General features: G+C 55.5%; 1 protein-coding gene across 1 annotated transcript in view; it reads right to left on the bottom strand.

Annotated features, from left to right (window-relative positions):
* The window catches only part of LOC129394105 (rho GTPase-activating protein 23-like), a 30,119-nt gene extending 14,605 nt beyond the window's left edge, over window positions 1-15,514 (bottom strand). Inside the window, 10 exon segments of the mRNA XM_055099310.1 lie at window positions 1,671-1,826; window positions 2,206-2,327; window positions 4,480-4,558; window positions 4,560-4,611; window positions 4,876-4,937; window positions 6,478-6,795; window positions 12,484-12,627; window positions 14,576-14,633; window positions 14,845-14,956; window positions 15,181-15,514. Of these exon segments, the coding sequence (XP_054955285.1) occupies window positions 1,671-1,826; window positions 2,206-2,327; window positions 4,480-4,558; window positions 4,560-4,611; window positions 4,876-4,937; window positions 6,478-6,795; window positions 12,484-12,627; window positions 14,576-14,633; window positions 14,845-14,956; window positions 15,181-15,514 (1,437 nt within the window).
* Between the last annotated feature and the right edge of the window lie 942 nt (window positions 15,515-16,456).

Raw genomic sequence — 16,456 nt, 5'->3', positions numbered from 1 at the left:
GGCCCCTCCCTTCCACCTCTCCTCACGCTGCCCTACTCCCTGGTTTCTGCCAGGGGAAGATACCACCAGCCCCAGCTCAAACATGCAGCTCTTCCTCGCCCCTCCTTCCTCCCTCTCATGCAGCCAACTCTTAGGGTTGCTCCCATCCTCCCCCTTCCCCCGGGACCACCAAGTCCTCCTGACACTTAGCGCTTCCATAGATCAGTGACTTCTCCCCAGACCCCTGCCCTCCGCATTCGTATCCAATGGACATGAGCAGGAGCATTACTCTTTCTTGAACTTTGTACTCACGATGCCTCCCCAGCTTAAGAACCATCAAAAGCTCCCTACTGTCCATCAGATCAAGGTCGAAGTTTTCAGTGAAGCCATCAAATGCCCTCTCTGTCCCCCTGGGGCCTCACCCTCCCCACCTCCAAGCCCAGGAGGTAGATCCACTCTCTGTCCTAACCCTCAAGCCCTCCCTGGCCCTTGCTGGGGTTTTGGAAAATGCCATCGTCTCACACCCCGAAAGGCTTCCTGTCCACCTGCCCCCTCCTATTCATTCCTCCAATACTCAAATCCTCCAGCCACCACCTGCTCCAGCCTGAGCACCCTGTCCTTCCTCATCACAGTGTGATCCCTGATGAGAGATCATCTTTTTCTCCTGTCCACAATTTCACACACACTTGTCTCAGCTCCTCATTCTCCAAGGACAGGAAGACTTGTGTATTCCATGAGCCTTCATGTGTGTGACTCATGGGACATCACTGCCCATGTTCATGGTTTTCCAAAATATCTTTTTTATCAGAGCCCCTTTGGGCAAATAAAATTGTACGTGAAAACCCAGTACAACAGACAGGGCAAAGCAGGGTTGCTCTAGCAAGGACACGGGGTCCTGACCTGACCCTGGCCTCCCAAGGCCCCTCTGGGGAACCCTAGGACTCTGGGGAACACCCTTTGAGAATCGCCAGCCCTGCTGGAAACACTTAAGTGTGATTGCAGATTCCTTCACAGGCTGGTCTCATCTCGCCTGATCAGCCACTTCTCTTTCCATGTTGCAGCCACCCAAATGGCTGGCCATTCTAGAAAACATCATATATTCCCCTTTTTCTAAGCCGGCAGTTTGTAAAACATGATCTGTAGGCAATATCTAGCCACAGCCTTCTTTTGGATGGCCCCTGAGCTAAGTATGGTTTTTACGTGGTTAAAGGATTAGGAAGAGAAGGAGGAGGAAGAGAAGAGGGGAATGCAACAGAGCAAACTACAGCAGAAAATATTTACTCTCTGCCTTCTACAGAGAAAGCTGGTTGACTCCTGGCACACTTTCCGCGTCTACACCATTGCGCAGGCCATTCTGCTGCCTGGAATGCCCTCACCTGGCTTTCACCGGCCTTTGGTGAACTCTACTCATCCTAAACACTCGGACAAAACTGCCGTTTGTGAGCCTCTGCCTCAGAGCTCCCCAGGACATGACTGCATTTACTTGGTCAGCTTCAGCCTGGAGTGATGCCCATCCCCGGGCTGGCCAGCGGGGGCAGGTCCCATCTTGCCCATCTTGGTGTTCTGGACCAATGCTGGGCATGTCATAGGGCACAATGCATGCAACACAATAGACCACAGAACTCTCCAAGCGGAGCACCACCCACACGCCATCTCAGCCCCCCTTCCACAGACCCCCCAGCTTCACCCACCTCATCCTGCTGGTTGATGTCACCAGGCCCACGGTTGAGCTGCTCCTGTAGGCTGGACACCACTGCATTGTTGCCGGGCACTCGGTAAAAGCCTGTGGACTCCAGCCCTCGTGCCTCCACAATGTGACAGCATGCAGCCACAATTAAGGGGACGTGCTGGGGACACAGGGGAGGGATGTTAGCGGGGACAGGGGCCAGAGTAGCTGGGGAGGCCAAGAAGGGGACAATGCAAGGCCCAGAGCTGCTGCTAGGAACCCTTGGGGGGAACAAAAGGCCCTTGCTGCCTCCAGTCTGGGAGCTACAAATGACACCAAAGCCTCGCCATGGTCTGAGAAGGAGCCGGGCTCAGCCTCAGCCCTGCTGCTCCCTCCCTGGGAGGCCCAGGGCAGGCGGGGACCTTCCCCTCTCTGGGCTGTTTTCCCAGCTGTGTTTGTACAATGAGGTGGAGAGCTTGTTCCATGTCCCTTGCTGCTCTGACCCTCTGTGCCTTGGTCTCCCCCTGCCGGGCCTGCTCTGGCGTGTGGCAGAGACCCACCTGGTTCTCCGTGGCTGGCTGGCACTCCTCCAGCCTGACCCCAAATGCCCTTGGGGCAGCCTTCTTATTTTTCTTGATGATGTTGATGCCCCAGGGGGTTTTGGGGGCTGCAGCAGTGTCATCTGAAGTGGGAGAGACAGAGCCAGAGTGAGCTGGAGTATCCAGGAGGGTCGCACACATTCACTGCCACATTCACACATTTGGACGTATGGGGATTCCATCAGAGAAGAAACCAGATGCCCAGGGCTGATGGGACATTGTATGGCAAGAGAGAAGGCCTGAAGGGGAGGATGCTTACCCCAAAGGAGAGGCCCAGAGCAATGCAAGGACTTCTGTGTGGCTCGTGGGCCAAAACTACAAGGCGGAAGCCATAGAACTTTGTTTCTTTAGAGACAGGGTCTCTGTCGCTCAGGCTGTAGTGCAGTGGTATGATCATAGCTCAATGCAGCCTCAAATTCCTGGGCTCAAGCAATCTTCCCTCCCCAGCCTCCTGAGTGGCTGGGACTATAAGCTCATACCACCACACCTGGCTAATTAAAAAAAATTTTTTTGCCAGGCACAGTGGCTTATGCTTGTAATCCCAGCACTTTGGGAAGCTGAGGCCGGCAGGACCACATGAGGCCAGGAGTTCGAGACCAGCTGGCCAACATGGCAAAACCCTGTCTCTACTAAACATACAAAAATTAGCGGGGCGTGGGCCGGGTGCGGTGGCTTATGCCTGTAATCCCAGCACTATGGGAGGCCGAAGTGGGTGGATCACAAGGTCAGGAGATCCAGACCATCCTGGCTAACACGGTGAAACCCCGTCTCTGCTAAAAATACAAAAAAATTAGCCAGGTGTGGTGTCGGGCACCTGTAGTCCCAGCTACTCAGGAGGCTGAGGCAGGAGAATGGCGCGAACCCAGGAGGCGGAGCTTTCAGTGAGCCGAGATCACACCACTGCACTCCAGCCTGGGCAACAGAGCAAGACTCCGTCTCAAAAAAAAAAAAAAAAAAAAAATTAGCCGGGCGGGGTGGTGCATGCCTGTAATCCCAGTTACTAGGGGGGCTGAGGCACAAGAATCGCTTTAACCCAAGAGGTGGAGGTTGCGATGAGCTGAGATCATGCCACTGCACTCCAGCCTGAGTGACAGAACAAGACTCTGTCTCTAAATGAATAAATAATATATAAAAAAATATTTTGTAGGGATAGGACCTTGCTATGTTACCCAGGCTGGTCTCAAACTCCTGGCCTCAAGCAATCCTCCAGCCTCAGCCTCCCAAAATGATGCTGGGATTATAGGTGTCAGCCACAATGCCTGCTGGCCCAAGGGAACAACTTTCTTTTTTTATTTATTTATTTATTTTTTTTTTTGAGACAGGGTCTCGCTCTGTCACCCAGGCTGGAGTGCAGTGGTGTGATCTCGGCTCACTGCAACCTCCACCTCCCAGGCTCAAGTGATTCTCGTGTCTCAGCCTCCCAAGTAGTTGGGATTACAGGCGCACACCACCACGCCCGGGTACTTTTATTGTATTTTTTTTTTTGAGACGGAGTCTTGCTCTGTCACCCAGGCTAGAGTGCAGTGGCGCGATCTTGGCTCAATGCAAGCTCCGCCTCCCAGGTTCATGCCATTCTCCTGCCTCAGCCTCCTGAGTAGCTGGGACTACAGGTGCCTGCCACCACGCCCAGCTAATTTTTTTGTGTTTTTTAGTAGAGATGGGGTTTCACCGTGTTAGCCAGGATGGTCTCGATCTCCTGACCTTGTGATCCACCCGCCTCAGCCTCCCAAAGTGCTGGGATTACAGGCATGAGCCACCGCGCCCGGCCTTTTGTATTTTTAGTAGAGTTGGGGTTTCGCCATGTTGGTCAGGCTGGTCTTGAACTCCTGACCTCAGGTGATCTGCCTGTCTTGGCCTCCCAAAGTGCTGGGATTACAGGTGTGAGCCACCTTGCCCAGCCAGGTAAGAACTTTCTAATAGCCAAAGGTGAGGGAAATGGGAAAGGTTGCTCTTGGAAAGGGTGGGCCTCTCATCCCTGCAGAGACACCAGCAAAGATTAGAGGACCACCCAGCAGGGATGTCAGGGAGGGGAATCAGGCTCCAGGCCCTTCCACCCCAAGACCCTGAGAGCCCCCAGACCCTCACAGGCATGCACACGCAGACAGACATACCGGTAACCCTGGCACACAGTCAGGCACACACGAGCAGACACAGCCCAACACACACACACATGCCCTCCCCTCTCCATGCTCTCTTCCCCAACACACCACCCTGTCTCAGTGGCCACCTTCCTACCCTTGCTCCCTGCGGGCAGGTCCTGAGTCCTGAGGCCACGTGCTGCACTCTGCTTGAGGAACTCAGACTTGAGGCCCCCCCAGGCCGCGAGAGCCTTTGGGGGAGCAATCAGCTTTGGGCCCAGAGCTATGGCTGTGTAGGAAAAAGGGGCAGAGGAGAGGTCTTCACTTGGGGTGGCCAAGCAGGCCACCCACCCTGGCCTCCTGCCCCTCGGGACATCCCCTCCACCCTGAGGCAATGCCTCCATGCCAAACTGCAGCCTGGAGACCCTGGATACCCTGGATACCCCTTCCCCCAGCAGAGGGCAGCCCTGGAGGTGGGCCAGGAAGACATCCTCTGCCTTCAGCCCCCTACCACCCCCACAGAGGAGACTGCTCCGTGAGGGCTACGCCTCACCTCACTTTGCGATAATCATTAAGCTTCTTGCTGATCAGAGCTTGGTTGGCACAGCCGGGGTCCTGAAGCAGGAGAGGAGAGAGCGGATCATGTCAGTGCCCACAGCCAGCCCACCCCTGGGTTCATCCCTAGCCCTGCTTCCCCTCTTGTCCACCTGCCAGGTGGACAGCCAAGACCCTGGAGTGAGAAAGACCAGGCCTGGACTCCCCAGCACCCTCTCACCAGCTGAGGCCTTGGGGAAGCCTCTTAGCCTCTCTGAGCCTCAGTCTCCTCGGTAATAAACATGGGGGGCTAAAAGGGAAGGCTCGGGGCTGGGTGCAGAATCATGCAGCACTTGCCACTTTCCTGGCAGATGCTGAGCAGGCATGGAGGAGGTGCCCCAGGAGGGACTGCTACTGCCATAGTGATGTGACTTGGAACCCCCCTGACTAAGCCTTGTTGGAGACAGCCAAGCCAGGCCCCCAGAGGAGGAGGCCCAAATTCCAGGTGCCTTCCTCCCTGCAGTGGGGAAAGCTGTTCCCGGGAGAGCAGAGCCTGGTCAGCGAGAGGATGTGTCCTCAGCAAGAGGCCATGCACTAGCACCCCCTCCCACGGCCAGAGCAGGCCCAGGCCCACTGCCCTCTTGGCAGAGACCCCAGGCCCGGGACGCCCACATGACTTTGTGTGGGTGTCTCAAGGCACTTCTGTGCAGGCTCCTGGCCAAAGAAGTAAACAGGGAGGAATCCCTACCTAGGCCCCTGGAGTGTAGCTACGGCTGACCGCAATGGGCGCCATTAAAAAAAAATTCTTCGGCTGGGCGCAGTGGCTCACACCTGTAATCCCAGCACTTTGGGAGGCTAAGGTGGGAGGATCATGAGGTCAGGAGATCAAGACCATCCTGGCTAACACAGTGAAACCCCGTCTCTATTAAAAAAAAATTAGCCAGGCATGGTGGCATGTGCCTATAGTCTCAGCTACTCAGGAGGCTAAGGCAGGAGAATCACTTGAACCTGGGAGGCGGAGGTTGCAGTGAGCTGAGATTGCGCCACTGCACTCCAGCCTGGGCAGCAGAGCGAGACTCTGTCTCAAAAAAAAAAAAAAATTATCCCAAAATCCCTGCCGAGGCCCTTGGCTCCAACCCTGCCCACCTGTGGCCAAAGGCCAAGACTCTCAGCCTCCTCACAAGGTCAATGTGTTCATCCTCCTGCAGACAGGCCAGCCCAGTGCAGTTCTGGTGCGGGGACACTCATGCCCTAACACACTCCATAGGAGGCCCCTGCTTTCCTCGCCTGCTGAGAAAAGCTGAGACTGGCCTGGAGCTGACCACTCCACATCAGAGCCTGCTCAAGGCGATCCTAACACAGTCACAATAATCCCTGTCATCATTAGGGTCAGGATGGTGACTGCCGGTCCCCGCACCCGAGGACGCCAGGTCCTCCGTGAGCCCTGCCCTTGCACCCTCGTCACCCCGAAACCTAGGGGGACACAATCACGAGGTGCACTCCTGTCAGCCCCCCTTTCTAGCAGAGGGAAGTGAGGCTCAGAGCGGACATCCCAGGTCCACAGCCGGTGAGAGGCCACCCCGCCCGCCCTCTGTGGCCGCCGGGCTGGCCGGGCCCTCACCTCGCCCTCGGCCCTGCTGTTCTCCCGGATCGCTCTGATCCAGCCCAGCATGTCATCCCGGTCCTCAGCCTGAAAGAGATATTCACAGAAGTCAGCGGTGGTCAGCCGGAACACGTGCCTCCTCTTGGTCTCGCTGTAGGAGATGTCCACGAGGCAGGAGCCGATGCAGACGGGCGCCGCCTCGTCCTCACCTGCGCCGGCCGCCGCAGCCCCCGCCGCTGCCGGCCCGGGCTCCCGCCGCTCCTTGCTCAGCGAGAGCGAGCGCGCCCGCAGCGCGGCGTACACTCGCTTCCACTGGCTCAGGCCGCTGCCCGCTTTCTGCAGGGAGACACGGGGTTGGGGGAAACAGGAGTGGTGAGAGGTCAGTTCTGCCCACTGCTCTCACAGTAGCAGACAGAGGACAGCCGGGGGATGGACCCCACGCTGCCTACCAGGAGCCCCCTGCTCCACCCGGCTAGACCTGGGCAGCCTCCTGCCCACAGCCCACCAATGCTTTCTCAGTCCCTCGCCTGCCTAGACACCCCTACCCATCACCCTAAAGCCCGCCAGCAGACCCCAACCCTCTCCCCCTCTAAACACTAGCATCAACACTCACCGAGCAGTGGCAATGCTCAGACACCCAGCATGGCCCTCCGCACATGAAATCCTCGGGAAGCCATTCCCAGCCCACGCCTCTCCCCAGGCTGCCCCTCATCCCAGCAAACCTGCTCAGAAGCTGTCCGCACTCTTAGAGGGTTGTTCTCCCCACTTTCCTGCCGCCCACCCAAGACTCCACTTGCCCAGAAGCTCCTCTCAGGGACACCCAGAACCGCCATGTGGCCAAAGCCAATGGCCGCTTCTCCCCAACTTGCCTTAACCCCTTGGCAGCATCTGACACAGCCAGCCCCTCCTTCCCTCTCCAGACCCCATCTCGGCACCTGAGACCCCACGTTCCCGGCTTTCTTCCTAATGCCACTGGCTCCTTCCTAGTCTTCTCTACTTCCCCTCCCCCACCCTCTACACCTGTAGTTAAACAGCCAGGAGACTCGTCCCCACGGGACATTTGTGTGGAGGGAGCTGGAGGGTGTGCTATGGCATCTGAGGGATGCGGCTAAACATTGCGCAATGCACAGGATAGCCTCCCCCAACAAGGAATTATCTGGCTAAAAATGTCAGCAGAGCGGAGGGTAACAGACCCCGCCCTAAAGGAGGCGGAGCTCCAGAACTTTGTCCTGACTCTCCCCTCCTCTCCTCTCCCTGCACACCTCCCTCAAGGATGTCACCTGTGCCGTGCCTTTAAACCAGGTCCATCTGCTGATGGCCATTCCTGAGCCCAGCATCTCCCCCAGCCACAGCCCGGCACCCCCACCCTGCTCAGTGTCTTCATTTGCAGGTCCCATGGGCACTTTGCACAATACTTGCCAGGCCATGTGATTTCTTACCATCAAACCTCTTCTCCACTCTCTACCCCCATCTTTTCCAGCTCAGTCAATCCATCCAGTTGTCCAGAAACCTGGGAGCTGCCCTTGACTCCTCCCTTTTCCTCGCCCTTGACATCCCATCCATCAGGAAGTCACAACTGTTCTGCCTCCAAAACATCCCCTGTCTCTGTCTTTCCTGCCAGAGGAAAGACATCTTTCCATGCCATCAACGCCTCTTGCTTGGAGGAGGCACAGACCTTCCCAGTCTCTACTCTTGCTCCTGCATCCATTCTCCAGCAGCAGCTGCAGCGATCATGTTAGAATGAAAAGGAGATCACATCTCTCCCCTGCTCAGCATCCTCTCAAGAGATCCCATCGCCCTCAGAATCAAATCTAAAGTCTCCTGTGGTCTGTCCCTGCCTTTCTCCAAATTCATCTTCACACCTTTCTCACTATGTCAAGCCAGGGGCCCTTGCAGGTGAGCGAGCCAAGCCTTTCTTTTCTCAGGGCCTCTCCGCTTGCTGTTCCTTCTGCCTAAGCCCCCCTCCCTCACTTCTATATGTGGCTGCTTCCTTCTTCCCCTTCAGATCTGAACTCCAGCATCACCAATGTCACCTCCTCAGCGAGGCCTTCTCTGGCCATATTTTTCCCTCAATGCAGCTCCCGCTTCTGATCAGCTTGATCCTTTCCAAGAACTTACTGCAGCCTCAGGCTGTCCTGGGGACAGGGAGCTTGTCCGTCCTCTCATTTCCATATCCCAGGGCCTACAGCAGCATGCAAGCGCTCATCAATATTTGCTGAATAAATGAATTAATGATCCTTGGAGCACCCTGAGGGCAGGAGCTCCATCTCCCATCAGACCAAGAGCTCCTCTCTGCTGGCTGGTGGCTCCACATCCAGCACAGGCCTCAGCTCTCCGAACAAACCAGACAAAGAGATCCCGTGGCTGGCAGATGGGCACAGCCCACATCTGGCCTCCCATCATGTGGATCCTGAGCTGTAAGCCCTGCTCATCACAGAACTGCTGGAGGGGGACAGGGACATTCAGAGTAGGAGACAGCAGAGCCCTCCAGGGAGAATTTTAATGTGACAGTGAGATGGTGACAAGGGCACCTCTCTGAGGCTAAACCAGCGGCATGACCTAGGACAAGTCAACCGCACTCCCAGGCCTCAGTGTCTCCGGCTGGTAAATGAGTGAGGGAGTTGGTCACCAAGGCTGCATGCAGCTCCTATGCTGGGGCTGAGGCTGCGGGGACAAGTCACTGTCCCTTTCCCTCCTCTGCCTGACAGTCCGTGTCTCTGAAAGAGGCTGGGGCTGGGAGGGAGCACAGAGAGGGTGCCCACGGCCTGGGTGGACCAAGGGCCTGAGGCTGACTTGAAGACTCTCCTCTAACGTCCAGGCCACGGCACCAAAGGAACAAGTGACATCGGGTTTTGGCCAGCAAGGGAGTGGAGGCCTGGTCCTCCAGAACTGGCCAGTGAGCAGGAAGGGGACAGCTCCTGTCCCTGAACTGGGCTCAGGGCCCCCAGGAGCTGAGGGTCAGGCTCCCCAGCAGGGGGAGCCAGCCACCCTCACAAGGACCCTTCATGTGGCTCACACGTTAGACTGGAAGGGCTGGCCCACTTGCGGCTCTCCTCGCACAGTGCACGTGGCTGGTCCCTCCTTGCCTCATGGCTCCCACCCCATGGGTCGCTGCCAACTTGCTGGCTCTTTTTGGTCTCTGTTGGCCTCCCCGGCCCCCCCACTTCTCTCAGGGCTCAGCCAGGTCTCTTGCCTTCTTCCTTCAAGCCCCTGCACAGAGGCATATGTAACTCGTGGGTGCTGACAGACAAAGGCCGTCCCCAGGTGGGCCTCCCTCTAGTAACACGCCCTCAGAGCCTCTGTCCCCAGCACATCTCCACTGGGGTCTGTCCCAGGGCCCTCAGACTCACATAGCCCCAGTGGAGCCACTTGGCTTCCTCTCCCCAAACCTGCTCCTCCAGTGTGCCATGGCCCAGGGAGGGTCCCACCACCCACCACCCTCCCTCAGCCCCACATAGCCCCAGTGGAGCCACTTGGCTTCCTCTCCCCAAACCTGCTCCTCCAGTGTGCCATGGCCCAGGGAGGGTCCCACCACCCACCACCCTCCCTCAGCCCAAGCCAGGAATCCAGGAACCTTATCGCCTCCTCCTCCTTCCATACCTCCCAGCAGCCGGCAAGCCCTGACCGTCCTTCCCATGGAATCTCTCTCTAAAGTGTCCACTCCACCCAGCCCCACACCACTGCCTTGGGTCGGGGCCCCCACCCTCACTCACCTGGACAAGGGCAATGGGATTGGCTCCTCCTGTCACAGACATAACCCCAGTCTCCTGCCAGCCCCAGCCCACATTTAAAACCCTGGACAGAGCCGGGCACGGTGGCTCACGCCTGTAATCCAAGTGCTTTGGGAGGCCAAGGCAGGCAGATCACTTGAGGTCAGGAGTTCGAGACCAGCCTGGCCAACATAGTGAAACCCAGTCTCTACTAAAACTACAAAAATTAGCTGGGTGTGGTAGCAGGCGCCTGTAGTCCTAGCTACCCAGGAGGCTGAGGCTTGAGAATTGCTTGAACCCGGGGGGTGGAGGTTGCAGTGAGCTGAGATCGTACTACTGCACTCCAGCCTGGGCAAACAGAGTGAAACTCCGTCTCAAAAATAGATAAAATCAAATAAAATAAAATAATAAAACCCTGGACAGGCTCTTCCTGGGTATGAAGGCCCCACACTCTGGGCAGGCGCCCAATTCCCCAACTCATCTTCCACCTCTCGCCCTGGCTCCCAGCACACCTCTCCCCACCTCTCCCCAGGACCCTCTAAAGAGACATCCTCCCTGTCAGGCCCCTCCACTGTCTCCCAGTTTTGTGGCTTCTCATCCTTTCATGTCTCAGCCTCTGGATACCTCCCTACCCACGCCCACCTGCCCCTGCACCCGGGCGTCACGGCAGTCTGTGCACTTGGAACCATGATGCCACATGCATTCTCTCTGCTCAACAGGAGCAACAGGAGCCCCAGGAGGGCAGGGCTGCCCTGGCTCCCTCACCACTAACTCCCCAGAACCTCCATGGAGGCTCCCGAGCAGGGAGGCCTTAGTCATTCTCCACGGAGGCGCATCAGTCCCGCCTCGACTTCACCCTCACGTAATCCACAGCAGCCCTTGGGGTAGAATAACATTGTTCCCATCGTACAGATCAGAAAGTGAGGCTCGGGGAAGGTAAGTGGGGTGCCCAAAGCCATGTGCTTGATATGTGGCTGGATAGGAACTCGAAGTCTGTCTGCTTCAAAGCTTATGTTCTTTCCAGGGACCCCCAAGACCCCAGAAGGCAGGGCAGAAAATTCAAATAGCAGTAAGTGGGCTGGGCACAGTGGCTCACGCCTGTAATCCCAGCACTTTGGGAGGCCAAGGCAGACAGATCATTTGAGGTCAGGAGTTCGAGACCAGCCTGACCAACATGGTGAAACTCCGTCTCTACTAAAAAAATACACACACACAAAAATTTAATTGGGTTTGGTGGTGAGTGCCTGTAGTCCCATCTACCCAGGAGGCTGAGGCTGGAGAATTGCTTGAACCCAGGAGGTAGAGGTTGTAGTGAGCCGAGATCGCACCACTGCCCTCCAGCCTGGGCAACAGAGCGAGACTCCATCTCAGAAAAAGAAAACAAATAGCAGTAAGCAGAAGTACAGCAGCTTCAAGTGCCGGGCACTGGGTAAACCCTTTACTTAGATCATCTCATTTAATCCTTAGCAATAGGCTTATGAGCTAGGGATTACTGTTAGCTCCATTTACAGACGAGGACACTGAGTCACGGCCAGGTGAGTCACCCAGGCTCTCAGAGCAATGGGTGATGTAGTCAAGAGTCAAACCCGGGTTCATCCTAATTGCCGGGAGGGAAGGCAGTGGTCTCTCCTCCCACTTCTCCAGCCCACAGAGCAGCCTGGGGCCAGGATTTGCACCCCATGGATCCAGGGGCTCTGCCCTTCTCCTCTCAGAGTCCTGCTGGTTCTCTCCCAGGCCCTCCCCAAGTACTCCCCGAAGCCCCCTTTGCCTCTCACCTAGATCTCCATGGTGGCTCTAACTGGTCTTCTTGCCTCCAGCGTGGCCCCTCCCTAACTCACTCCCAGGGAGCCAAATGAATATTTTAAAGCTGTAACTCCCTTGGCAAGAGCCCCCGAGAGCTTTTGGTTGCCCTTAGGATGAACACTAAGCCCTTTGCTGGCTTGCCTGCATCTTCTTGGGCCTTAACTCTCCTACAGAAATCACCCCGGCCTTGCTCCTTGTTTTCCATGAGCTCCAGCGGCCATCTTCAGGATGGCCTGTCAAGCCAGGGCCACTGTGGGATGGTTTTGCCGGAATTCCAAGCACAACTCGATCAGATCCATCCCACAGCAAAATCCACCTCTCTTGTTAACTTCTTTTACATAAGTTCTTTAAATCCCCCTGCCAGGAAGTTCTTCCTAGCATCTAACCTCCATCCTTCATGCAACAACCTACACTGGTTCTCTCTGGCTCCAGAGGCTGTCAGGGTAGGCCTAGGAGAGGCTGGAGGGTTCTGCTGGAGCCAGCTTCCACCTCATTCCTCCACCCATCTTACCTTCCCCTTCTTGGTGAGAATCTGCTTATAATACAACCAGCCTTCTCTCCTGATATCGCTGAAGGTCGCATCTGAGAGGTCAGAGGTTGAGTGTCGCTTAGAAGGAGCGTCAGCATCTTCAGAGGTGCCCCAGCTATCCAAGGACTGCAGGGGGACAACAGAGGACAATTTAGGTGGCTCCCACAATGCCAGCATCTCAGGAACCCCATGGACCACTTGTGGCCGCACAGTCCTGATATATGTCTGTGCTACACCCCGATGTGCCATGCGACCTCATGGGCGTTGCTTGTCCTCTCTGGACCACTTGTGTTGAGGTCATGAGACATACGTAAAGGAGAAGCCAGAAAGGAGGAAAGGCTATGACCTGTCAGCAGACCACACGCCTCACCACGCTAGAGGAGCCAATTCGGAGCCTCCCGTAACTTTATAGACTTAGAAGAATTAAGGAAATGGAGGAAGTGATCGTGTCAACGAGGAGTTAAATAAACAGGGGAAGTGGGAACATCAACAAAGGCTGAGTGAGTGGAGCAGGTAGTCATGTCCACGAGGCGTTAAACAGAGGAAGTGACAGTGTCAACAGGACTCCAGCAAGAGGGCGCAAGTCAAGGGAGAGTTAAGTAAGCAGAAGAAGTGATAAGAAATAAGCTAGGTGCCAATATCACCGCGGTGTTCAACCAACCAATGAGACAGAGCGCTTGACATCAAGATGGCTTTTCCAGTCCATCTATAATCAAAAACAGCCAGGGAAAGGTGGGGCGGGCACGGTGGCTCATGCCTGTAATCCCAGCACTTTGGGAGGCTGAGACAGGCAGATCACTTGAGGTCAGGAGTTCAAGATCAGCCTGGACAACATGGTGAAACCCCATCTCTACTAAAAACACAAAAATTAGTCAGGTGTGGTGGTGCATGCCTATAATCCCAGCTACTCGGGAGGCTAAGGCACGAGAATCAGTTGAACCCAGGAGATGGAGGTTGCAGTGAGCTGAGATCGTGCCACTGCACTCCAGCCTGGGCAATAGAGTGAGACTCCATCTCAAAAAAAAAAAAGAAAAATCTTGCATGAAAAATATATATATGATTTTAAAAACAACAATATGTCCAGGTGTGGTGGCTTATGCCTGTAATCCCAGCATTTTGGGAGGCCGAAGCAAGAAGATCACTTGAGGCCAGGTGTGGTGGCTCACGCCTGTAATCCCAGCACTTTGGGAGGCCGAGGTGGCTGGATCACCTGAGGTCAGGAGTTCAAGACCAGTCTGGCCAACATGGTGAAACCCAGTCTCTATTAAAAATACAAAAATTACCCAGGTGTGGTGGCACACGCCTGTAATCCCAGCTGCTCGGGAGGCTGAGGCAGGACAATAGCTTGAACCCAGGAGGTGGACGTTGCAGTGAGCCAAGATCATGCCACTGCACTCCAGACTGGGCAATAGAGTGAGACTCTGTCTCAAAACAAACAAACAGCCAGGGTTATCACAGGCCTGATCCTGCCTCCCCAGGTCCTGAGGCTGGGAACTCCACCTGTCCGCCAATCTCAACCCTGTGTCCAGGCCACACCTTTCCAGTGTCCACCCCGACCCCATCCCATGAAGACAAGACGCGATGCAAATACTGACTGAGGGTAGTGAAGGAAACAAATGAAGCCCCAAATATAAGCTTGGGGAGCTTCTATTCTAGCTGGGGAGCCAGGCAGGGAGGAAGGGAAACACCAATTGTGCATGAGGCGTGCTGAGGAGGTAAACAGAGTAGCGAAGGGAGGCATGAAATGTCAGGAGCGGAGGCTGGAATTTCAGGGAAGACCTAAAAAGCCGCGAAGACAGTGGAGAAGTGAGTCGTGTGGCTATGGGGGATGGGTCTGGAAAGAGGCAGTCCAGACGGGGGCCCCTGGGTGGGGCTGCATGGTGTCATTCAGGGATGTCGGGGCCCACAGCAGAGGGCCGGTCCCGCGGTGGACACAAGGGTCAGGGGTGCAGGGAGGAGGGGGAAGGCAGGAGCTGGAGCAGGAACCCCCATGCCGAGGCTGTGGCCCCACCTCCCTGACGCCCTCTCTCCCCACACCCTCACTCCTGCGCACGCACACACACTTGCAGCTCACCCCGTCTGTGAAGAAGCTCCGGAGCAACGGCAGGCTGGGTATGCGGTTTGGCAGGTGCCTGGGAAGCAAGGGTCGAGGGTGAGGGATGTGGGCAGCAAAGCTGGGACCTCACTATCTCGTCACCCACCAAACCCCAAGCCCAGAAGCCTTCCAGCGGGGGAGGCACACTGTCCCATGCATAGAGGACCCCCAGGGCCAAAAGCCCTGCCCCAGAGCAGCTGGCCAGGGTGGCTGTGGCCACCCCACCCCATGTCCAGACAGGGCCTCACCGCAGAACCCGGCCCTCGTCGCGGAAGGTGTTGAGTCCATCATCGCAGGACTTGGAGCGCTCCGTGGTGATGGCCAGCAGGTAGGAGGAGCGGCGGCCAGCCTTGATGCTGCCTGCAAAGCCGCCCGCATCAGGCCTCAGGGTCAGCGGGACAGCAGGTCAGGGGCTTCCCAGAGCCCTCCCTTCTAGGCAGGGGCAGGAGGTGACTCTCCCAAGGTGCCCCAGGAGAAGCGGAAACCAGAGGAAGAGGCCAGACATCAAGCAGCAGACCCAACAGAGACCCCTGGGACTGGGCAGCGAGGGAAAGGGTGGGGCTGGGGGTGTGGGGAGCGCTCACTGCAGTCCTGCGAGTAATGCCGTCCGAGGGTGAAGGTGAAGGTCGGGGAAGATGGGCTGGTGCCCAGGACAGCGGCTGAGTTCATGGCACTGGAGACCACAGCAAAGGCAGGGACATGCTTGGCTTGGAGGTCAGTGCTGGGGCTGGTGGGCTCATCTATGCATGTGGAAGGAGAAAGGTGTGAAGGTGGCAGACAGCGGAACCTGCTTGCCTCCACCCTAGCCTTGCCAGCCCCCGTGCCACTCACCTCCAGGCTCAGACACATCCCAAAGGGTCCTGCTGGCAACATGCCCACTGTCAAGCGTGACTGGCCCACTGTCCAGACTGTGGCCATGGAATCCTTACCCTCAGGAGTGGGGCTGAGACACCCTCCTTAGACCGGGCTCCTGAGGACAGAGCCAATATTCCCCCATCAGACTGGGAGCCTCCTGAGGGCAGGGACGGTGTCTCCCCCATCAGACTGAGGGCACTCAGAGAGAATGAATTATGTCTCCCCTCTCAGACCAAGAGCCTCCTGAGGGCAGGGACAGCGTCTTCCCCATCAGACTGAGAGCTTCCTAAGGGCAAAAGCTCCCCCATCAGCTGGGGCTCCTCAAGGGCAGAGATGACATCTCCCCCTCAAACAGAGTGTGCTCTGGAAGAAGAGACTGCCTCTCCTGGCCACAGCCTAGAGCCTTTCATCAGGGGTCAGTGGTGTGGATGGGGCCCTTGAGACAATCCAGTGAGATCTGGAAGTGAAGAAAAAGATTATAATCTGGGATAAATATAAAAAATTACAATAAAAATTTTATTGCAAATTTACAAATTATGATTGTTTATATGTACATGGTAAAGGGCAATGTTATGATTTGTGAATACAATATGAAATAACTAAGATAATTAAGAAATAACTGATATAATTATCATTCATTGTTTCAAATTTTTATCTTTTATTGTGACAACATTTAACATTTACTCTTAGCTCTTTAAAATGACCAATGTACTATTTTAAATGAACCAATAGAAACCAATTTATGTAAACAATTGAAAATCTGGGAAATCAATTATGAATTACTGTAATAATTTAATAATTAAAAGTTAATAATGTAGTTAATTAAGTTTGATATTTTTCAAACTTTTTTTTAATCATTTCATTGTAATGTTTAATACAAATGCCTACATATTTATGCATTGGTCTGTGTATTTATACATCTTTCTATGGGTATAAATTTTTGTCCCTATAGCTATGTAGTTGCTGATGTCAACAAATGTTAATAAAACTCTGGAAGAATCAGTG

Source organism: Pan paniscus, chromosome 18, assembly GCF_029289425.2.
Source record: "Pan paniscus chromosome 18, NHGRI_mPanPan1-v2.0_pri, whole genome shotgun sequence".
Classification (NCBI taxonomy): domain Eukaryota; kingdom Metazoa; phylum Chordata; class Mammalia; order Primates; family Hominidae; genus Pan; species Pan paniscus.
The sequence above is the reverse complement of the archived record's forward strand: the minus strand, read 5'-3'. Positions and strand labels throughout refer to the sequence as shown.